Source organism: Pogoniulus pusillus, chromosome 1 (assembly GCF_015220805.1).
Source record: "Pogoniulus pusillus isolate bPogPus1 chromosome 1, bPogPus1.pri, whole genome shotgun sequence".
In the NCBI taxonomy this organism is placed as follows: Eukaryota; Metazoa; Chordata; class Aves; order Piciformes; family Lybiidae; genus Pogoniulus; species Pogoniulus pusillus.
The window spans coordinates 28502625-28526770 of NC_087264.1; the positions used below are offsets into that span (position 1 = coordinate 28502625).

Below are 24146 nucleotides of genomic sequence, written 5' to 3' on the forward strand. Positions count from 1 at the left end.
GCCGTGGGCTCCCATCTGGACATCTCTCTGAGGCTCAGACCTGGCTCCAGCCCTGGTCTTCCTGGAAAGACCTTAGATTTCAGCCATTACCTAGCTTTGTTGCCTTGGCCTCCAGTTTGCTGATGGACCTTGTTGCTGCAGCTGCTGCTCAGCCCTCTTTGGCAGCTGTGGCTAAGAAGACTGACAGCCAGACTTGGCCTGACCTTCTGGGTCATATTTTTGAGAGTTAATGAGAATTATTTTGTGTTCACAGAAGAACATGCAGAAGAATATGATGCCCAGGCCAGATGTTCAAGCCACTCTATGCTTACCCACATCAAGTATCAGAGGAAAGGTAAGTGAATTCTAACACAGCAATCACTGTCAAGAAGAGTGAAAAGCCACTCTACCACAGGCTTAAGTTTTTAATAATTCTGGCCCAAAATCATCAGGATGCCTAAAGAAATACATTAATATTAATGCCCCTGTTGTGCCTCTGTATATTAAATACAATCCATACCAGAAGGCAGATATTCTGTCACTCAAACTTTAATCCTTTGATCTATCCCACTCATCAAGTGTATGAATTATGACAGATTCAATCTTTTTGTAGAGCGGTTTTGGATTTGTGGAGGAAGATCTCCACACGCGTGGGCTCCAGGTCTGTCTACTGTAATACTTTGTTAAACTGCTTCTAATTACCAACCATATTTACACTGCTGTCACTAACAGCACAATAAAAAGTGATCAGATGAATCTAACTCATACCTGCTCAGGGTACACAAACATACTACTACATCCTAGGGGTTTAAACACTGCTTTAAAAACCCTATAGCAATTCAGTCATATTTTGTGGTTTATCTACAGCTTTTGGTTAGAGATTTGCCCGAGAAAACAGAAAATTCCCATAATTTCACATATCACTCCATGGACTTTTAGTTAGTAACAGTTAGCAGTGAAACTGCAATCTGTGATATCTGAAGAAATAGTTGGCCATCTTTTTTTCTGATCATGTATCTGCAGTGGAAGAAAAAGGCAAGGGACATCTACTGGCAAAAGCGGTTACTTTGGAAAATGAGAGCAGAGATAACCAAGAGCAGGGGTGTGGAGGAGTGAGTCATAAGCAGCTGCCACTGGAGTGCTCCTACTGAAAAATTATTACACTCAAATAACACTGAGAACTAAAAGCTCTGTTCCTTCAGCTGTTAAGGCAGTGGGAAGAAGTTCTCCTGACTTGTGAAAACTTTGGACTACTTGTAGAAACCCATGCAAATGCTCTTTGGAGCCCAGGTTTTAATGGTGAGAAAGAAAGCTTGTGTACAAAAAGAAAATTGGTACAAAAGAAAATTGGCTGCATACAGGACAGAGAGATAATGGCAACAGGCTTAGAAAGAAGGAGCCTCAATAACACTAGGAGTGCTACTTGGAGAATTGGAGAGATAAAAGCTTTCCATTAGTCTTTCACACAAAACTCTAAGGACAGCAATTGCTAGAATCAGAACCACAACATATTTTTCATTTAAGCATTCATTAATCCAATCTGAAAGCAGAATGGAAACTGCCTCCCACACCACAGTGCTGGCCTGTGGCCAACTACATCACTTTTTGGCATATTTTTAGACAGGTCCCCAAACTCCTGCTTTGAATGAGATGTGTTGATTTCAAACACAAAACTCTGCATAGCTCTTGTCAGGTAACCTACCAGGGTCACCCCCTTGCACACAACAGGCATAAACTTTCTTTGCAGTTTGTTTCTGCTATGACTGATGGCACATCATCAGGAATTTAATACCTAGCCACAAAAAGCACCAAAAGGCTTGACTGCTCACTGCAGAATGGACACGTTTTTAGCTGAAGACTTGCAAAGATGCTGGAAAGCACAGAATGGACTTGGCCCTTTTTGAAATGGAGCATGTAACAAATGGCCAAGTTACTAACAGGCAAAGCAGAGAAATAGAAGTTCTAACCCTACTTAGCTGGAGTTTGTCACTGAGTTCAATACATAGGTTAGTCACTGTTGTAAGACCTTTGACATACAAGTTAATGCAAAACTAAATTTCAAGTCCAACTAGAAAACCCCAATATTTATTTTGAATAAAAACATACTGTATACACACTTGAAAGATGGCACAGGGCAGCTCTAGCTGCTTTTAGAGAAAAAATAAATGACAAATTTTAGTTACTAGAGAACTGTGCTCTCTGGATGCCACAGCTTCACATTTATATGCACTGGAAGCTGACACAGCCCCCAGACAGTTTTCTCTTCCAAGAAGTGTGATTTTTATATCTCTAGAAGAAAAACTATTTTGACTATTTGTGCAAATCTACTCCCTTCTCCTCCTTCTGCTCTTCACATCATAAAAGCCTACACAGATGTTGCCCCTCACTGCCTGCACTGGGCTTGCTGCTGAGAATTCTTGGAACTCTACTGATAATCTTTAGTTCTAAGCACGTACTAAAAGCCAGAACTGCTCCTGGTTTTAAATGCCTTCACTTAATTCATATAAACAAGTTCAAACTCTCAGCCTAGGTAGATAACAACAAGGTTTGGTTTTACTTACTTCTGATAAAAGTAAATAGAAAATAGAATCAATGAAAAAAAATTTTGTTTTACTAAAGTAAATAAATTTGCCTAGTATCATGATTATATAGGATTCACAAATAGGTTGCACTGTACTTCATTTTGGTTAGTTATGATTACAGTATGATACCTTATTATAAGTGGCATAAAACACACTGAAGTTGCTCAGGAGAGAAATATATACACCTTCTCTATCATAGTGACATCACTGTATTACTGGCCTCTGACCTCACAATCTAGATGTGAAATTCCAATGTTAATTGTAGTTAATGTTTCCTTCCCCCCTCCCACTCCATGCTGTCTCATTGAGATAATATAATTATTTGATATTGGAAATGTATATAAAAAAACCCAATGAGAAGTCAATGTTTTCTACAATCCCTTCCTCCCATCTGCCCCCTCCTCCTTCAAATTCACTAGCCTGACCTCTATCATTTAACTAGTAGATGGTAGATCAGAATCCTATGCTCCTGCAAAATCACCCTTAAAACATTTCCTTATGAAACATTTGTCTGAAAACAGACTAAATTCCAATTAAAATCCCTGCAGTTTCACTGTTAGAAACTTTGCTGGGGTATCCACATTAGAGATGCTATGGAGACCAAATTCCCTTCATTTCCCTCAGGAAAGGGTGGTACTTCTCTTTTTCCAAGAGGAAAGAAAGAGTAATTTCTTCCTACACACTAAAGTATTTTGAGGTTTTAAAACAAGTATTACTTTTGAAAGTTACAAGACCAGGATTTAACCATTTAGAAAACAGTATAATCTGACAAGTAAGAGAATTGAAACAGTGAAATGGAATAAACTAAGAAAAAAATGCACAGAAGATTTGTCCCAGGTCCCAGACTGATTGGCATAGAAGAAAAACAACTCTTGGTTATAAAGTCTTGAACCTTCAAAGAGCAGAGCAATGATTTGTCTGATTATGCAAAATCTCTAAGCACAGGAGCAGCACAGAGCATGTTCTATTGACAACAGTAATGGTTATAATGAAAGACATATCAAGTATTTGATCAGAGTGCTCAGCTTCATTTAGGATGGATCAACAGTAGCTGCAGCCTGGGTGACAGCAGAACACAAGTAGCTTTCTGGTGGTCCTGCAAATCTTCTTTAAAGAGTGGGAACGTGGCAGGAAGAGTATAGAAAGAAATCCACATGGCTTGTTTAACACAGCTTAAAACTTCTGTTTGCAAATGTTCCTAGAATGGAATGGAAATCTTCACCACTCTCCTCCCAGATCCAAAAGTGGCAATGTTGACAGCAATAGATGGACACCATGTATCCTCCATGTCTCTGTGGGTTGAAGACGTGGTGGGAGCTGGTATGTTTGCCAAAAGGTTGTTAGGATATACACTTTTTAGCATGCATGTTTCCTGAGGTGGGCTCAAACCAGATCTTGCCCAATGGCTAGAAAGCAATCCTGAGCAACAAACTGGATTGATGGATAGAGAGAGTCCAGCCCCAATCTCCACAGGGTGAAAGGATGGACCAGCTGTATCTGAATCATGTGTTTTGATAAAGATTGTTGGACTAGGGCTTCTTCTAAATTCTCTTACCACCTGGATAGGCATAGCAGTCCACGGGGTGGCAAGTATCAAGGTGATTTTGGAAACCTTGTGATGAGCAGGTGTCAGATCATCACATGGAGTCTTCCTGAACTCCGGGCTGTGGTGGTTCTGAAAGATAATCAGCTCTGGATTTAAATCCTTGTTCACAACCTCATTCCCACTAGGTGTATTTCCTCTTCCAGTCAGCATGGCTGGGGACAGCCATATATCTCTGGAGACAGTCTGCTGGGGAAGGCCAGGATACTTTGAGGAAGTCACATGAAATCTTGTGATTTGAAGGGCTGGAGACCCATCTGAAGGGAAGCCTTGTCTTGGTTTCTGTGATCCTGTTGGAAGGCCAGCTGGAGTTTCAGGAACCTTCTCTAATTGTGGCATGAGCAGAGTAGAATGAGTGCGACTGCTTCCATGGGAATCTGCTTGAAAAGGCTTTACCGTCAAGCTGCAAGTTGAAATGTAAAGCTTCATTGAAGCATGGAGGTCTGCCATTTGGACATTGCACTGATTACAGCCTTGCTGAGGTGGGAGACAATCACAAGGTCCCAAGGAGGCATGTAGATTTTTGCTATTGAGTGTAGAAACAACTGGAAAAGCAGACAGATCAACGTCTAGGCGTGATGTCCAGCTGGGTGGAGCTTTGCAGGAAAAGACATCAGAAGGTAAAGATACAGCAAGCTTCAAGGGATCATTTTTTTCAGAAGTGTGATGAATATTTTTTTCTCTTTCTGAATAGCGTCTGTAAGTTGCAGATGTTGACTGAGTGCCACAACACTCATATCCATGGTCCAGAGGGTGCCTGGGAGAGCTGGAACATCTAGATGTCTCATCAGATAGACTGACACAGTGAGTAGTGCTTCCCAAACCTTTCCTCTGGTCTGTGTGTGCCAGGACGACATCTAGCCTTGAACGGTAAGCTGCAGAAGACATGTTGCTTGGTGATGAGTTGCCATTTCCTGGAGCAAGCTCTGCAATGGATTGACCAGTGGGAGGATGCCATGCTGATACTTGCATCTTTTGAAAAGGCCTGTCCTGCACAGCAGACTCAAAAGGTAGAGGAGGAGTCTGTCTGCTGGCAGACAGCATCACTTGCACAGTGGAGACATAGGTGGCAGGTGAAAGCTTGCAGTGATGGTCCCTGCATGACATTCTGAAGCTTAGTTCTAAACGATGCAAAAATCAAAGCCACAGAAGCTTGCCTTTCCCCCTGTTTTTAAAACCAACTCCTAATCCTTTTTTCCTTTGGCACTGGAAATTTCCATTCTTCCTCTGAAGCAAAGGAATGAGAGACGAATAAACACTCTCCAGGAAAAAAAAAGTTGTATAAACTAAAAAAATCCACATTCAAAATTAAAACTCACAGCTCTTCTAATGCTGCTACCACCTCCTGTCACGTCTGCAAAGTGATATGAGTGTGGGATGGGCAGAAAGATAAATTACGGAGCATGAGGTTCTTCTCCCTGAGAGTTCTGACAGTGAGACTGCAGACAGAGTAGGAGGGAGCCAAAAATGCCTGCCAGAGACAGCCTGTGGACTCGCTGTTATTTCATCTCCGAAAAAAAAAAAAAAAGGAAAGCAGCTAACCTGAGCACTGCATCTGCTGCTGTGAAAAGGTTAGAATGGAGCAAACTGTACCGGGCACTGCTTCTGCTCAAAGCAAAAGTAGGGTTTTTTTCCTTCTTTTTCAGCTGTTGCAGGTTTGCACTCCAAATGGCAAAATCTCCATCTGCAGGTCTTAAGAGAGTTTCCTACAACAATTCCATGCAATGGCACAGTATGAATCCATACTAAAAAAAGAGAAAAATTTAAAAGATAGATGTTTGCCTAATTTTCTCCACATGTGCTCTTTTTGCTTTAACATAGAACTATCCTAGACTAAACTCTGCAGAAATCCTTCAAAGGTTTCAGCAACTCGGATGTAATATAAGACGCTGGCATAAAGTCAAGCCTGTCACACTGGCACAGCAAATGAGAGCGCAGTTCTCAGTAGGCAGCTCTTAGTTTGAAGCTTCTCTGTTGCCTTTTGCCCTCCCCTGTTCCTTGCTGTTGAGGGAGACACGTGGCCTAAGGCATATAAAATATTGGAAAAATAGGATCAGAAAATTATGGGACAGTAGAAACTGCTTTTTCATGCACATATTTTGCAGATGTGCAAAGTGAAATGCACGTGACTGAGTTTTGCCTGAAACACAAAAGTCAGAGGAAACACAAGGGGTGGAGAGATGGCTTGTATTTGTTTGCCTGATAGGAATATTTTTTGAATATGTGTTTGATTTTGTCCTTTCTGAAAGCAGAAAATTACAAAATTCCCATTGGGAAAGTGGTTTGAGTGTCTTCAATTAATGCCTTGGCTGAACACTATTTGAAACCACATTTGAAAGGACAGCTTTCCTACCATCCTGCCTGTCTCCCTAAGGATCAGTCTGCCTCACTATGCAACCTCACTTCATGTCTGTAGAGCAGTAACAGAGCTCCGTCCAAAATTGTTCTTCAAATACAGAGAAATAAAACAGAAACTGACCAGGGAACCTCACTTCACTGTCAAATTGTATATACTGATCCATAAGGCAGATGGTGGTAGCTGCAAAAGACAGCTTTGGAAATTCTTGCTCTCTCTCCCTTGATTAAAGGGGAGTCCTGCAGTACAGCCTGTGTGATGAATGATCACACTCAGAGAAGAGAACAAAAACAATATGGCATGTTCTGGGAACAGAGGAATTCCAGATGTAGAGGAACCAGAACAGTATTGTTGTTTCTTTTCAGGGCCAGGCTGATGCATTGCATATTAAGAGAATGACTAAAATCCAGTAGAAGGCAAATTCCTCTCTGTTCTTCCATGAACTGCAGCAAATTATCATCTTCTTGCAATGGTATTCTTCTTTATTGACTTCATCCCTCAAATTCTTCAAAGATACAGCTTATTTTGTATGTAAGCATACAAAATTACTTCTCAAGCATTCATCTGACTTCTCAGCAGCCTAAAAGCCTGCATCATTCTGTGTTTGTCACGATTGTCACTATGGACCAACCCTGCTCTTCGATACTGAGGTGTTTGATAACACTGCCAGGTGTCAAATCAGTAAAACTGACTTAAAGGCAGCAAAATTTGATTTAAAATGAGCAGGTAGCTGTGGAATTTGTGAAGTTGAGATGTGCTTTCATCAATACTCACTGGGTCTGAGGCCAGCTAATGTTCCTGGGTAGGGTTTTTAAATTCATGATGCTATTGCTCAGTGTTAGCTATGAGTTAAAATCAAGATGAAGAGAATGAAGAGCGCAAGTGAGACATTATGATGGAGGAAAGTGAGTGATGTCTGAAAGGAAAAGTGTCCACAGAATTCACCTAATTTGTACACCCAGAGTAGCAAGTTAAACTTCATGCAGAATGCTTACAGTTCATTGAAGTTCTGCTTGTTTGCATCCTTGGATATGAACAAATTCATCATCTCTTTTTCCCTTCTAGCAGCACTTTCACATTTCTTGGGTTAAATTTGAGCACTAATTCGTAACAAACTCTTTTAGGCACTGTGGGAGGTTGGTGATGGCAGGGACTGTGTCAGTGAAGGAGGAGGCTTACAGCTGACTGATACCCAGATTACTAATTTATACATCTATTAGCATTCTTCATTTCCCTGGTATATTGCAGGTCACTGACTGCAATATAGACATTTGCCTATGTGATCACACTGTTGTGAGTTTTTTCTCCTGTTTTATAACAGTAAGTCTGAGAGCATGCAACTGCAATTCTTTACATGCACAGACCTCTTAGAAAAGAAACAGTTCTTCAATCAGTTGTATTTTTCTGAGGATTTAATGTAAGCAAAAATGAGAAATGAAACATGGGTGAATCTCCCTTCTGTAGCTAGAGTATTCTTCTCAACTCAAGTGCTCTTTTTTAAAAGAATGAAAATTAAAAAAATCAGATGTAGAGTGTGGTGGAGGAAACAACTGTGGCTCTCTCTTTCTCTGTACCCCCATGGACACGAACAACTTGTCAACATTCCCTTCTCCTTATTTCTCTGTCATTCACCATGACCATAAAATGTCGTTGGTGGGAAGGGGTGCTTTGAGGGACAGTCAAATATTCACACCTTACTCTTCTACCTTCTGAACACTTAGTCACAGTGAAAACAATGGGCACCAGGCATCTTGGAAGCTCAGAAAGTATTGCGGGAGAAAGACTGTGATTACAGAACCCTCATGATCCTCAAGGTCATTATCTTCCTTATCAGGCTTTGGCTGAAGAAACTTGTGGCAGGAGTGACTGATCCTACCAAGAGAATTTGCCCAGTTTGTGATGAACACTCACCCCCTTTTGTGGCATTCTACCTCATAATGTATGACAATGGCAAATTTATCTCAGTAAATAAATTACCTGAAGTGCATTTTATCTGTACAGAGTGTGCTGAGGGCATACTGAAAATACCAGGTGCAACCAGGTGCAACATACATAAGAGTACGTTGTCTTTAGCTGCCAAGACTCTTGAGTGAAGGGGAAGAAAAAACTAACCCATAGAAGATTTCTACACATTTACCTCTGAGGTATGTACAACAAAGTAGATGCCACAGTCTGTGTGTTTAGCTGATCTCCAGTTTGTGAAAAGAGAATATACATTGGCAGGAGCTTAGCCATGATGTATCACTGCTTGGTAGGGAACTGAGATAGATATAATGCAAATTGTGCCATTTACCAATTAAGAAAAAACAATGAAAAAAAAAACCCTAACCCCCCCCCCCCCCCCCCCCCCCCCCCCGAAAAATGGCACAACTAGGGAATATTTAACTCCAGAAACCTGAGCCTAGATGAAACTGTTAGTTTCATGTTTTGGTGCCAACTCGGAATGCAGGCTGTGCTTACCAGGGAAGTCAATTGTAGGGCATTATGAAGATATGCATTTCCTTCAAGGAATGTGAAGCTCAAGCCTTCAAGGGCTAAGTTTCACTGCACGGTGCAGCTCAGAGTCAGTTTTCCAAAAGATTTAGTGCCAGTGGCAAAGTCTTGTTGGAAACCAAAGCTCAGCACAAACTGAGCATCATTGTATTATGCTGCCAGTGGTCTTGGAGCATTTAGTATTTTTCCTTAATAAGAAAGGACCCAAAGGTACAGCCTCCTTTAGCTTGGCTTCAACCCTTCAGTTTGGCAACCTTCAACTGATTGATGTGGTTTGCATGCCAAGTCTCAGCATAGTTACATTGATCTATCAATTCATGAATTTGCACATAACAACATCTAAATTCTGTACTCAGTTTTGTAATAGTAAATGTCAAACCTTCAAGTGAACCATTTTAAATAGCTCCATGAGTCCAGAAAGCTGCAAGAAAGACGCAAGGTAATATTGATGAAAAATGTCCTAGCTATTTGAAGAGCTACAAAATGGTGATAATAAAAAGGTCCTTCTGCTTCTTTATTGTAAATCTGTCACCCTTCTCACAAGAAGATTTTTTCCACTCTTTTCCTCCTTTACCACAAGAAATTGAAACTAGTATTTCTAAAAATACATGCCATGGTCTAGTCTTGAACTTGGTCTAGCCTTGAGCTCTGTGGTAACAGGTTGGACTTGATGATCTATGAGGTCTCTTCCAACCTTGGTGATACCATGAAAAATCAAATTCTTTCAGTTGTTCTCCACACTGGTATTAACCCTCTTTCAGAACTAAGAAATAAATTCATTTTCCTGAATTAACTCACACTGCCAACATCCATTTTCCATACTTGTATTTTCTCAGCATTAACCCTTAGACTAGAGTGAGGCTTCCAGCAACACCAGCACAGTAATCCCCCTGCCTGCCTTCAAACCATCTTTTCTACTTCTTTTCTCTCTGAAACCTACTCAAAAATTTGCCAGATTTTTTTGTGGTTAAGGATTTAGTTTGCTGAGATCTGTTTGTAAAGCAGACTGATACTGGACTGTTGTCTCCCTCTTCTGTTGTGACTCTTATCTGTCAGCTCTTATGTTTATTTGCAATCAATTATTTTTCAGGTGAGAATCATCCTTTTGTTTCTAGTTCTGCACTTAAGCCCCTTAAGAAAAGGGGATCTTGTACATAGCTACAGTCTCCAAGTGAGGTCACAATGCAAATAATAATAGTAAAAGGAGAGTCTTGTCTATACACAAACCCCAGGAGTTTAAGCTGTGGGAGAAGAGTAGTGTCTAAGTTTGGAAGAATTCAAATGCTTGAAGAATTTAATTGCCTATTTCAAGTTCATAATTCACTCACCTCCTGTGAGTTGAGAAGCATGTCTAGGTGATCCCAGTCCTTGTAGAACATTTGTTCCTGGTGTATTTTCTCCAGCCACTCCTTCTTCTGTTTCCATTCATTGTATACATTTTCCTTCTCTTCCAAGAGAGCATCTAGCTTCTGCTGAATCTGAACACAATTTCCAATAAAAGACTTATGTTAATTTTTATACCACATGGACCAGGGAAAGGTGAGAAGAGAAAGGATTAAGTGGACTGGTGGATAAGACCCTGAAATTGCAATAGAATTACCAAACAGAAAAAGTGGAACAAGTTCCAGTACTTTTGTTTGGGTAGAGAGATAACCAGAGGTGCTTCATTTAAGGAAAGGGGGAGTGCCTCTTAACAGCATGTACAACAGTCCAAGTTAAGAGCAAGGCAACTGCTTCTCAAGTGTACAGTCTATAATCAAATTCTATCCTAATTTTAGTCTAATTCTCTGCTATCTTCAGCCATAGCAGTTCAATTACAGCGTTTGAAATTGGAATAGGACAGATACTTAAGTTATTAAGTGCAGTGTATTCTCCTGATCAGCGCCTTGGTGTTAGACTGTGTAATTTCAGCTTCCAAAGCCTCTATACATAGAAATATTCTATAAATATGTTTAGGGGTTGTTTTGTTTTTTTTTAGTTGGTTGGTTATTTTTTCCTCTGGGGGGAGGGGTGCGTTGGGGTTTTTTGTGGTTCTCCGCCCCACTCCATATTTTCCCCCTGTGTGAAGTCCGCCAAAGAACTTTACACTCAGGAAGATTTCTAGTTACTCTAGTAATACTTTGCAACATTCAACAAATTTTCAGGAAATAGCTTGGTCAGATGAGGCAGTAATGTGCACAAACTTTGCAGTTTTCTGAAGATATAAAAAAGATATGTAAATGAATTGTCAGAGAAGCAAAATAGAAAGTACTGGAAAACAAAAAGAAACTACGCTGGGAGAAGCTTTGAAACTCTCTGTGTTGAGTAAGCTTATATTTTGATTTCCATTTTTCATTTTTACGGAGTTAAAAATACTGCCATAATTCACTACTACAGAAAATGTTTCCATTAATCTTAAAAATCTCTCATATCACAGAATCACAGAAAGTCAGGGCTGGAAGGGACCTCACAAGATCATCTAGTCTAACCCCTCCTGCCAGAGCAGGATCACCTATACCAGATCATGTTTGAGTGTTTTCATTCTTTGGTTGACAGGTACTTGTCCATCTTGGACTGGTATGGGTATAGCATCGTAATGCAACACACAGTATTTGTGTGGAAGTCTGCCTGGAAAGTGAGTGGAATTATCTTTATTACATAGCAAACCACACACAGAATTATAGGTGTTGGAAGGAACCTCTGTAGATCATATAGTCCAACCACACCCACCTAGAGCAGATTACACAGGACAGCATTCAGGCAGGTTTTGAATGACTCCAGATGTCATTCATCTTGTCCAGTGTCCTATCACCCTCGAAGTAAAGAAGTTCCTCCTCATGTCTAGATAGAGCTTCCTTGTGTCTGTTACCTCTTGTCTTGTCACTGAAAAAAGACTGGCCCGATGCTCCTGGCACTCACCCTTTAAATATTTAGAAGCACTGTGTTCAGTTTTGGGTTTCCCAGTTTAAAAAGGACAGGAGTCTGCTAGAGAGGGTCCAGCAGAAGGTTATGAGGATGACTAGGGGACTGGAGGGCATGCTGCATGAGGAGAGGCTGAGGGACTTGGGACCTTTTAGTTTGGAGAAGAGAAGACTGAGAGGGGATTTAATAAATGTTTATAAATATTCGAGGGCTGGTCAGGAGCAGGGGGACAGGCTCTTCTCACTTCCTCCCTGCGATAGGACAAGTTGCAGCACAAGATCTTTCACCTCAACACAAAGGAGAACTTCTTTATTCTAAGGGTCACAGAGCAGCGGAACAGGCTCCCCAGAGAGGTTGTGGAGTCTCTTTCTCCGGAGACTTTCAAGGCCTGTCTGGATCTGTGCTAGATTGTGTGGTCCTGTTCTGGCAGGGGGCTTGGACTTGATCTCCTTCGGTCCCTTCCAACCCCTAACATTCTGTGATCCTATGATAAGATCCCCCCTTAGCCTTCTCTTTTCTAGGTTAGAAAGCCTCAAATTCCTCAGACTTTCTTCATAAGATATATGTTGTCTCCTGATCACCTTTGTAGCTCTTTGCTGTACCACTCAAGCAGTTCCCTGCCCTTCTTGAACTGGGGCGCCCAGAACTAAAATGAGTTTCAGTTACCTCTTTTGATCTACTTTCCTCATCTTGCAGGAGTGACTGTCCCAGCTGTACAACATGGCTGTACTTCTCTTCTCGTGCTTCAATCTCTGCCAGTAGCTGTTGATGCTGGGTGAGTCTCAGGCTGCTAGTAGATAAGTCCCGAATAGTCTCCTTGGCTCTCATTTCTCTTATTATTTCTGCTGTCCATGAGAAATAATCCCACACCTGGAACCCAAGAAAACAATGAAGTTGAGGTTAGAGCTCAAGCTTGGGTTACTAGCTAGGAAAACCATAAGCCAGCCATTCAACTTTAAGTGAATAGTAGGTAATAAAACAAAAAATAAGAAAGAAAAATATTTAATTAGAGCTTAAAGTACTTCCATGAATTTAACAAGGGTAGGTGAGTACAGAAATTGATACACATTGTGTTAAATCACATGTGTTTTGTAATAGCATAATTATAATCTGTCTTTGACAATATGACATCATTCCTTGCCCTTTAGTCCATCATTAGTTAAGCGTTTTCTGGTGTTATCCCTCAACAGAGGACAAAAGTATATCATTCTGCTTTTCTGTGACTTAGATTCGCCTGGTACAAGTCTATCGTAAACTTAAGTTGTAGACATATTCACAGAGTCACAGAAGTCTAGAGGTTGAAAGGGATCACCAGAGAGGTCATTGAGTCCAACCTCAAGTTCCCCAGTCATCCTTGTGGCTATTTGCTGGACTCCTTCCAGCAGGTCTCTGTCTGTCTTGCACTGGAGAGCCCAAAACTGGACACAGTATTCCAGGTGTGGTCTCACTAGGGCAGAGTAGAGGGGGAGAAGAACCTCCCTAGACCTGCTGGCCACACTCTTCCTGATGCACCCCAGGATGGCATTGGCTTTCAGCCACAAAGGAACATTGGTGGCCCACGCAGAACCTGCTGTCCACCGGGACTCCAAGGTCTTTCTCCACAGAGCTGCTCTCCAGCAGGGCAGCTCCCAGCCTGTCATTTTACAATGAATGTAAATTTTCAGGTGAAAAAACAATGTGCTTACTCTGAAAGAGGTGGGAAAAAAAGTCAAATCACAGGTCAGAAAAAAAATTGGTTGAGCCTATTAGGTAAGCAGATTCAGCTCTTGATTTGTGGAACTGCATGGCTGAGATTGGCACAGAAACAATCCAAAAGGAACAAGAACACAATGCTAGTTTACTTTCAAAATCTAATATATAAACTTTTATAATATCTTAAACTATCTGAAGCATCCAGCTAAGTCAATTATGGGAAAGAAAATTCTATAACAAATCAGTGAGAAATAATTTCTGAAGAAACTTGTACAAGTGAAAATAACTTGACATTTTCTATGTGTCTTGTTCTGCATTTGATTCTGCTCCCTCACTATTCCACTTACACATGGCATCTCTGCTTTGCTCTTTCGTGTTAGCTGATTACAAATAGAGCTACAAGGGACTGTGCTGAGGATTGAAATTACAGTTTGGCTTAGTTTATTCAATTCTGAGGTGACAAGCAGTCTTTTAGTTTATAAGTGTGTTTTAAAAGACTCTTATGCATAGAGACTGTATAGTACCTGCTAAACAAAAATGCCTTTTTTTGTTTCAGAGAACTAAAGTTTTTCTCTTGTGAATGCTTGCTGGCTTTTTCACTGAAGGAAATTATGTAATGGAAACAGCTTCTTGCCTTTTCTATTTTACCTATGGATGATTATCACTATCATTAAAATTTTGTACAGCTCAAAGCTGGCTTGTGAACCATCTACCCAGTTGAAAAAAAATGTGTTTGGAGAAGTACCACAAAAGTGACCTTGGCCAATTTGGTGTCCTAAGATATCAGGATTTAAAGGCAAGAGGCTCTTTTTCTCAAAGCCAGTAAATACAGCTATTAAATGACTGTTTAGGAGAGCTGTGGCCTTTTGAAGGTACCCACATAGTGCAGATGCATTGGAGTAATTTTAATTTGCAAAACTAATTCACACATAGCTGAATGTCACTCTAGATGCTGGCATTACACTTGGCATTGCAAATGTCTAAGACTTTGTAAGTTTTTATAAGCATTGGGAAAAAAATAAATTTCAGTATATTTAATATAATGGAACAAGTTATGAGCCAATAAAAGATTATTGAACTGCCACTGCCAACAGCAGGAAACTCCTAAGAAGAGCCAGACTGAGACTATGCACATTCTAGCACAAACTTCAGAACAGGAAACTAAGATAATTCATAAATACTTTCAGTCTCTGTCTAAAATCCTTTCCTTGACAGAGTTTCTTGGAAAATTTGGAGCCCTCTGCTGTCAATTACTGTTGTCAGACAAGGCCAGCTCTGCTCTTAAACCAGAATTGTACTTGATATGCAAAAAGATACACTAGTTGGTTTAAGAGCAGAATTCTAAATTAATGAAGAAGCTGATTTGTTGTTGTTTAACTTCTCAACCTGTGTATAATTTCATAATGTAAAGGCCTTGTATATTGAATAGTTGTGATTAATGTTAAGCTTGTGGTCCTCTTGGTACAGCTGAAAGAGGAAAGGGAGGTAAGCTGCCTCTTTGCACTCAGGAGTCTGTGAGGTATTTGGCAGGAAAGATGCTCTAACCTGCCCTAGAGCTACTGAGAATATTCCAGTCATTAGACATGGCTGTATAAACCTGCCTAGTCCCATCTGGGCAGAAGGATGGTCTTACCAAATTTGTAGAGTAAGATCTTCACTTATTCAACAACTATTGTCGGGAAAGAAGGTGAAAACCGAGAGGGGTCAGAAATACTTCCTGTCAGCAGACTCACATCAGCAGGACAAGTAGATACCTGAGGCATAATCCCATGTAGGCATATCACTGAGAATATGGACTCCTGGCATTGTCATTTCATTTCAAAGATATTAAGAAAGTGCCTAAATGACTGTGTAGCCTTCTTCTGTTAAGCACTGACTGATTTATATATTTTCAGATGCTCATTGCTTGTAAATTTACCAGTGCATAAAGGACACACTGCCGGAGTAAGAAATGGTCTATAGATTTGACATTCAGATCACAAGAGGCATGATAGATTTCAGACAAGGGTATTTGATATAGTTCCAACAATAAAAAGAAAAAATACACAGCCACTAACAGGACATTTTCTATCTGAAGTCAATAACTGGATTTATGACAAGTTATGAAACAAATCAGTAAGAAAATGAACTCTGGGTAACTACGTTCAAGTGTATAAATGCATCAATATTAATTTAGTGATGAAGATACTCCCAAGCTGAAGACTTAAAAAAATCTAACACATATTAGGAGAAAGCATAGCAGAAGAATTTTGCCTTGTCCTTACTATCCTTTCCATGTGCATATGCTTACTTGTGCCTGGAACTGGTAAAATTTGTATGCTTGTTCCAGAAGTTTCTTGCGTTGTTCCACTTTACACTTCAGTGCCTTCCAGTTGGTCACTATTGCCTGCTGCTTTGCTTTTAGGTCTGTCACCTGCTTCTTTGAGCAGTGGGGCAGCACACGATCTGCAGAGTGGATGAGCTCCTGCAGCTATACACGAGGATGAAAGAAGGGGGTAGAAAAGAGAGTCGTAGAGATCCAGTGAATATCAGAAAAACTACGATAAGGGTTGTGTTAATCGTACATGAAAATACATTTCGTGACCTAACTTCCAGTGCTGAACAAGTTTCCCTAACCTCAGTTCTATGGAATAACAGTGACACCCAGTGTTTGCTAGGGCTCATCACAACGGTAGTTCTTAAATAGGCAAGCAGATTTTGTTTCTCCATCTTATTACACCACTTTTTTTGCATGAGTAATACAATTAGCAGCTATCCATGCTTTGTTTCACCCAGTGGCCCTACGGATTAACTGTGATTATATTCCGTTCATGCATGTCTTTTGCACTTTCACCTGTAAAAGTAACAAGCAGCTTGTAAGGTCAGTTCTAGTGTTACCTGCTGCAAGGCCAAAATGTAAGAGCACTGGGATAACTACTTTAGTAATGACAGTATAACATATGCTGTGTTATCTACACCATTACATTTACTAAAGAAAGGGATGAAGAGAAAATTCATACTAGTTTTACTGGTCTAGCTGAAGCTAAACAGATTTCCTACATACATGAAGACTTTCTAAACAGCAGCTGCTCCCACAAGCTGAAACTTTTCACAAGTTTTTACAATGAACTCCATCCTCCTTTCTCACAGTCCAATTCCTAGCCCTATATTACTTGTTGAAGATTCCAGACTGCTGCCTCATCCTTCCTTCTACAGTTCTCCAGAGTTAATGCACTTTGAGCACAATGAATATTCCATTTCTCTGAATATCAAGCAAGTATTGGATTTTTCCCTGTAATCACCTGGAACACTTTTAAGATGGTGGTAAACACACCATAAAGCCTGGCAAAACCACATATTTCAAACAGCAGTTGAAAATACCCCTGTGAATCACCTCAATAGTGGGTACTTATTGTAATACATCCTTTATTCCTAAGGCTTTAAATGAGCTACTTTGCCATCAAACCCTGAATGTACTAAAAAGGAAGATTCTTAGATATTCCCAGGCTCCCACAAAAAGCCTGTAACAATTTGGTTCACAATGCCAAATTATTACTATGATTGTTTTGGAAACTTCTCTTTTGGCTACTCATCAAAGGTCACAAATGGCTTTCATTACCTGCTGCTCATTCCCAGAGAGCTCATGCTCCAGGGCCACATGGTTCCGGAGCTGGGTTTGCACACCTCTCATGTCCTTAGCAATATCATCTGGAATATTTTTTGACTTCTCCTAGAGGAAGAAATCACAGAAATCTTTATTATTTTTACTTCCAAGCAAACCACACTGTAAGTCCACTTCAGGGATTTTTTTGTAGTGCATCTCAATACTGCATGGTTAGGGACATCCTGAGTTACTCAACTATGGTAGGTTAAAGGAAGTAGGAAAAAAAAAATTATTCTAAAAACTCACTTTTTAGTATCTCAGTGATTAACCTACCCAATTGGACTGTGAGAGATGGAAGCTCATTTTGCCTTGATGAGAAAATAGAAGAATATCATACAGGTTTTGAGATGGAAAGCAATCTTGAATAGTCACCATAATGACATATATCACTAACCACCAACAGTTCCAGGCCATTCTTTGGAATAAACAGGTGGTCTGTCTGTGAGCCATCTTTAGATAAAATTTTAGTTACAGATGCTCAGGAAATATGAGATAAAAATATCATATATACAAAAGAAAAAGACTACAGTAAAACTGCACAAAAAAAAAAAAAAAAAAAAAAAAAAAGAGAGAGACCATCACATAAAAGGAGACCTAAACATTTATTTGGCCTAACAAAGCTTTTGAGAAGATTTAATTCACACACAGACATGCACTGGGAACAGAGCAGGTAAATAGAAAAGGCATTTTAACTGGAGGACCACGCTGTTTCTAGAACAGTATGTTGCTCCAGGTCATTTTAAGTGAAAATCAGAATGTTTGTAACCTCTGGAGAGGCTCACTTCTGTAACAGATTCACAGGCTGATTGGAGATATTAACAAGGCATCTTGGCAAAGCAATGTAAAGGGAGGCACATGTTGAAGGTGTCTATGATGTGATGACACTGGTGATCATGACTTAAGATCTAGTACTATGTTCTCATGAGAGATAGCTTTCCCTGGTAGACAGAGTACACAGAAAGGGATGGGCAAGATGACTAAATTGCTCTCCCACTCAGTAGTGAAGCTTATGAATAAAACTTGTTTCAAGAAATGTGTATTGGTCTCCTGGGCTAATTGCAGCATTGAGACAAACCAATAGCTAGTCTGTGAGACATTTCTGAGGTCTCCCTTGCCACTGCCACAGAATTAACTACTTCATCATTGAAGTTAAATATGTACCAGGTTCTGAAACCCCTGGCTGGTATACAGTGAAGTATTATGATGCTTGATTTTCCAATCATGACAGGAAAAGAAAACAGGAATAATATAGTTGCCAAGACAGCCTTTGCCAGCACCAGCAACTGCACACAACCTAACAAAGCCCTGTTGCCTTGCAAACAGTGGAAACTGTTGGCTCACTGCTTCCTGTACACATCTGCACCAGGGAAATCACTGCCCTCATTACAGTATGGTCAATTTGTGAAATTCATCAGGATGCTCAGATAAACCAGAAGGGTGAACATTTTCATTGGGACTTCTCCCCCACTTTTCACATTGGGACTGCTTGAAATTATTGCCAGTACTGGGCACTAAAATGAGAATGAAAGAGATTTTGGCACAGCTTTCTGCATCAGGTGACATAATTGCCTGACAAGCTTCCAGGTTAATGGCAACTGTAATCCAGACAAATGCCTTCTTCACAAGACTGTTCTTTATTCACCTCATGGTGTACAAAGAATCACAGTGAGGCAGTAAATGGTTTCCTAGTTAAGACTGTTGGCTGCAAACAAAATTATCATGTGCATTGCACTGTAAGAAAATTTACTTAAAGCCCTCCTCTGTCTCTCTTATGCAATTCTACTTGTATCTGGTTTCACCAGTGGTTCTTGTAAGGTGATCAGTCATCTAAGCACCACCCAGGATTTTTTTTTTTTACCACTTTGAGTAATCACTACTGAGAATTTGTAGAAGTCAGCAGTAACCATGCTGAGAATCATAAGAATACTCCACAAATTAAGCTGAAATGAAGTTCTCACTGTATGAAATTTTCCACTTTTCCATTATTTCTTACCTCAATATGGGCCAGAGCATCTGTCAGATCTTGATAACACTTGTGAATTGCCTCAGCATCTCTCAGACGCTCACCTCTTAGTTTGGTAATTTCCAACAGCTCCTCCCAGGAGTTCCTATGTGGGAGGATGGAGGAAAGAACCACGTAAAACATTCAAGCAAGAAGTAAAGGAGATTACCTGCCTGAAGAAAGATTAGAAACAAGACCTTCTCTTGCTTAGTCCTTTATTCCTGCCGTTAACTTCTGTTGGAGTAATTATCTGAAGAGCAGCATGTTTCTCACCCTGCTCTCTCCATGTCCCCTTTTCTGTTCCAGACACTTAAAAATTGGTCCTATATAAAGGTGTCCCACTCTCATATTCTTTTCAGGTTTTTATACGCAGGACTTTATATCAGAACCTCTCCTATGAAGAAAGGCTTAGAGATTTGGGGAAGAGAAGGCTCTCAGAAGACCTTATTGTGGCCTTTCAGTGCATAGAGGGGGGTTATAAGAAAGATGGGAACAGTGTTTTAAACAGAACTTGTGACAGGATTTAAGGTGAGGTTTTTAAATTAAAAAGAGAGGACATAAAGATGTAAGGAAGAAAGTAATTACAGTGAAGGTGAAAGAAATACTGGTCCAATTTGCCCAGGGAGGTGGTAGAAGCCCCATCCCTAGAAACATTCAAGGGCATGTTGGATGGAGGTCTGAATAACCTGATCTAGTTGAAGATGTCCTTGCTCACTGCAGGAGGTTCAGCCAGGTGACCTTTAAAGATCCATTCCCACCCAACCCGATCTGTGAATTTATTGTTCTTTGAGAAACTCAGAATATATTAACCTTGTTCTGCAGAGCAGTCAGGGGTTTCAAACTCACATAGCAATAAGGAAGTAACTAAATGTCTACCCTTCCAATTAGGTGATCCTGTTCCAAAGGTCAAAGAAAGTTCAATCATCCCTTACTTGTAAAGCACCTCTGATGCAATTTACAAGAAGCCAAATCAGCAAGTAGATAAAGTCTGCATTATAGTAGTCTATTTTTAAGTGGAGCATGGCAGCAGCTCCATATCAGTGAGCAAACCACATATTTTGCAATTAGAGAAGCAGGAGGATACGCCTTATCTTTTTCACTTCCTCCTTTTTGAGGATGAATTCTGAGGGTAAAACTTGGAGACAGCTAACACAAGTTTCCTACCTTAGCTCTTTCTGCTTCTGCCGAATTTCCTGGGACTTGGAATGCCCATGGCTCAGCAGGTTGTCTGCCAGCTGCTGGCAGGCCACAACTCTTTTCCCAGCAGCTTCCAACTGGTGTCGGAATGTGTCGTATTTGGCACAAAGTTGCTTTTGAAGGAAGAACAATAACAAAAATGCAATTTCAGTGCTTTCTTTCCCCAGCTCAGCTATTACAGCACAGGCAAAAGACAGGTAGTAAGCTGATCATATTTGGAAATGGAGAAAGTGCAGATAACGATCGCATTTTACATCCAAAAGCCACAAGGAGCTACAAATTATTGGATGAGCATGAGGTTTGTGATCCAGATGGGTGGCAGAAACATTCTTACTGCAGACAGAAACAAATATTTAATGTACAATGAACTTCAATTATTAAATGATACCTTTTCACTTAATGAATACAAATGTGTATTGTGCTGGTTTGAGGCTAAGAGGAATATTTTAATGAGAGAAGTTACATAATTGGTTGTGAAAAGAAAATAATGCTGAAGTCTATATCATTAATTGGTTTGCTGAGAGGGATAAAATGCCAAAATGTCAACAATTTGTCCCTCTCTGATCTAGGACACTGGATCTATTCACTTCCTCCTCATTAATCTTGGCTAACAGAAAACAATGTAAGCTTTGTCTGTCTGGGAAAGCAGAAGGAGGAAGAGAGGGTAGCTTTGAGTCCTTCTGGGTGGCTTTATTTGTCTGTGAGGGAGTTTGGATTTCTGTATTATTACTTATTTGTATATAGTTGAAAGTACTTGTAAATATTTTGAGTATATATGCTTATAAACTTAACTTTGCTGTAAATAAAGCTTCACCTTACTTCCAAGCTGTCTGAGCTAAACTGGTAAATTCCAATAGTGTGTGTAAGTTCCTAACCCACCACATGTATTTGGTACTACAACTGAATAGTGTAGTCCAACTCTGAGATTTAGGACTCAAGGCATTTTGAAACAAACTGTAAAAATGAGGATTCTGATTGGCGATTGATTTCTAACAGGCTGCCATTAGATTACCTCCTCTACCATGGGAGGAGATTTAGCGGTAGATGTCTGGACATCAGCATTTGTGATGAAAAAAATCCTTAATGGACACCACACTGGAATATCTGGTTATTAAAAATACAGAGGAGTTGCTCTATGAAGACACAAACATTTTAGCATGCAGCTGTTTCCTGCAGCTCAGCCCCCACAGTAACAGGAGGTAGGCAACGGAACTTGCCTGTTATAAAAAGTCAATCCTTCCTGTTCACTATTTCTTCTTTTCTGTTCCCATCTTCCATTTATTTATACTTATTTTTCACTCTGTCTTATTTCAAGGGTAACCTGAACACTGGATCAGGCTGGCAGGGGAGTTGTGGAATCTCCCTCTCTAGAGGTATTCAAAACACACCTGGATGTATCCTGTGTGATCTGGTACAGGTGATTCTATCCTGACAGCGGGGCTGGACTAGGTAATCTTTAGAGGTCCTTTCCAGCCCCTGACATTCTGTGATTAGAATCTTTCCAGTCTCTCTGCTCTCCTCTCACTCTCTTTCTCTTTCCCTTTCCCCTTTGGTCACTCTCCCTTCTCTATCCCCTTCTCTCTCTCTCACACACACACTGCCAGTCTCTGATGTGATGGCAAAAATTCCCATGTGGACAAGGTCTTACTTTTCCAGGGCATTATGGATGATAAAGACAATGAATCCTGTTTCCTTGATGTTACTGGGGACTCACAGGCACTGAATACATGGACCTAGCAGTAAACATAGCAATGAAAATCTGTTACTTAAAGAACTCACCAAGACGTGTTCATAATCATTCCCATAGTCTTCAGAACTGGCTGCTTGTCTCTGTTGATTGATCCAGCCTTGCAGATCTTCATACTCTCGTAGAAACTCATGCAAGACAAGGGTCTCATCCAGCTTCTTCCCTCTGTTGGGGAAAGGAAACAAGACAATACCATTAGATCAAGGAAACAGAAGAGAAGGAAAATCAGCAGCTTTCTTCCTATTAATCTCCCAAACCTCTCACCATCAAGATTCGTACCTTTAATGAAAGGCTTAACTTTATTTCTCAAGATAGGAGGTTACATTGTAGGATGACAGCCAGGTCCCCAGGCAGTGAGTCTCTAATTTTCATTTGTGGGGGTTGGTGTGTTTTGTTGTTGCTGTTGTTGTTTTGTTGGTTTTGGTTTCTTTTTTTTTTTTTCTCTTCCTTCCCATGAGAATACTCTTCATATTTTTTTGCAGACCTGTCTTAATCTATCTTTCTAAAGATAACTGAAGATAACTGTAGTACTTGTGAAAATGAGAAAGAGCTCTTTCTGCAACCAGGAAGGCAAATGCTATGAAAGCCATTTTAGACAATTCTGTTTGCATTGTCTGTTCAGCGAAATTGCTGCAACCTGCTGCGTGTTTCTGATGACTGAGATCATCAATAAGGCACCAGGAGACTCAATTTGACATCAAACATGAATGCCCACATAATATTTCTGCGTTCAGCACACACAAGTGTTTTGATATTTCTAGACTGAGCATTTCTTCTTCTGAACTTTTCATGCACAGGATTTTCTCTTGATGCTTTTACTTTTTAAAATCATAACCAAGAATAAAAACAAAAGGTAAAACACAGAACTTCCTCTAGGCTTAGTTATTCTAGGATTTAGGCTGATTTTTTGATTTTCTACTTACAGACCCTCTTTTCTTTGTAAAAAAATAATTTTGTGTGTGTGTGAAGAAAAACCTTAAACTGTTCAAACATTTGTTCCTTCCTGACAAGAAACCAGAAGTGTTTTTAAACCTTGTGTACAGTCAAACTGTCCTGTTGTAAAGACCTTACTCTTACGATAATAGAAAGCAGGTGAAATGAAACCTAAATGACTCATTTAAGCATAAAACTCTTCATGTACTAGAACAGCCACATAAATATAAGAGTAACTCTAATTGTCTCTCTTCTGCTATGCAATGAATTCAGTAACTTTCAAGCAACATTAAGGAAATATTCTAAAACCATTTCCATCCCCTTTCCTCCACCTTTGGTAGCAGATTCCAAACGCCACAAAGTTAAATCAGCATCTGACCTCTCAAGTCATTTTATAGGAAGATGATGAGAGATAAAGAGGAAATCTGGGGGCTTCAAATCCTTAATGTAGCAAACCTTCCTAAATAAAATGTAAAGTTCTTGCTTCACAATAATGAAGAGCTCTTAAGTACACAGGATTCTATTGCACAACCAAATAATTTTCTAAGTACAATTGAAAAAATAGATTATGGTGTATACTATCTAAATTCCAGTGAGGTAACTAGAGATATCCTTTGTTTATGTCAGTAGGGTTTAAATCAAATGTAGGATCCAAGAGGAAGTTCTACTTTATACCTTGCTGCTGCTAGTTGTTGCAACTCCTCAAGTTTTGAATGGACTCGTTCCTTTGGTGCATCAATGTCATCATAGCGCATAGAGCCCACAAGAGGAAGAGTTTGGGCACTTTCACTCAGTTCTTTCACCAAACTTTGGTAAATAGTAATCTCATGCTCCAATATCTGGCAGAGAAAAGAGTGAATTGGGACACAGTTGTCAAATATATCACTGTTTAAACTTTTGCCCTGGCCTATGGTGTAGTCACCAAGATATTAAAAGAGGAGAAAATCTTTCTGGAACTGTGTAACATTTCTAAGACTTGATCACTTTTAGATAATTTTGTAGAGCTTGTTTTTTTTTT

The 24146-nt window shown here is 40.0% G+C and overlaps 1 protein-coding gene across 1 annotated transcript in view; it reads right to left on the bottom strand.

Annotated features, from left to right (window-relative positions):
• The window catches only part of SPTBN5 (spectrin beta, non-erythrocytic 5), a 97773-nt gene that overhangs the window by 43028 nt on the left and 30599 nt on the right, over positions 1-24146 (bottom strand). The window contains exons 26-33 of the mRNA XM_064146220.1: positions 23804-23967; positions 22228-22360; positions 20416-20561; positions 19243-19357; positions 17205-17315; positions 15897-16076; positions 12581-12784; positions 10342-10491 (exon numbers count right to left, since the gene is read on the bottom strand). Coding sequence (XP_064002290.1) covers positions 10342-10491; positions 12581-12784; positions 15897-16076; positions 17205-17315; positions 19243-19357; positions 20416-20561; positions 22228-22360; positions 23804-23967 — 1203 coding nt within the window. The remainder of the gene's footprint in view (positions 1-10341; positions 10492-12580; positions 12785-15896; positions 16077-17204; positions 17316-19242; positions 19358-20415; positions 20562-22227; positions 22361-23803; positions 23968-24146) is intronic.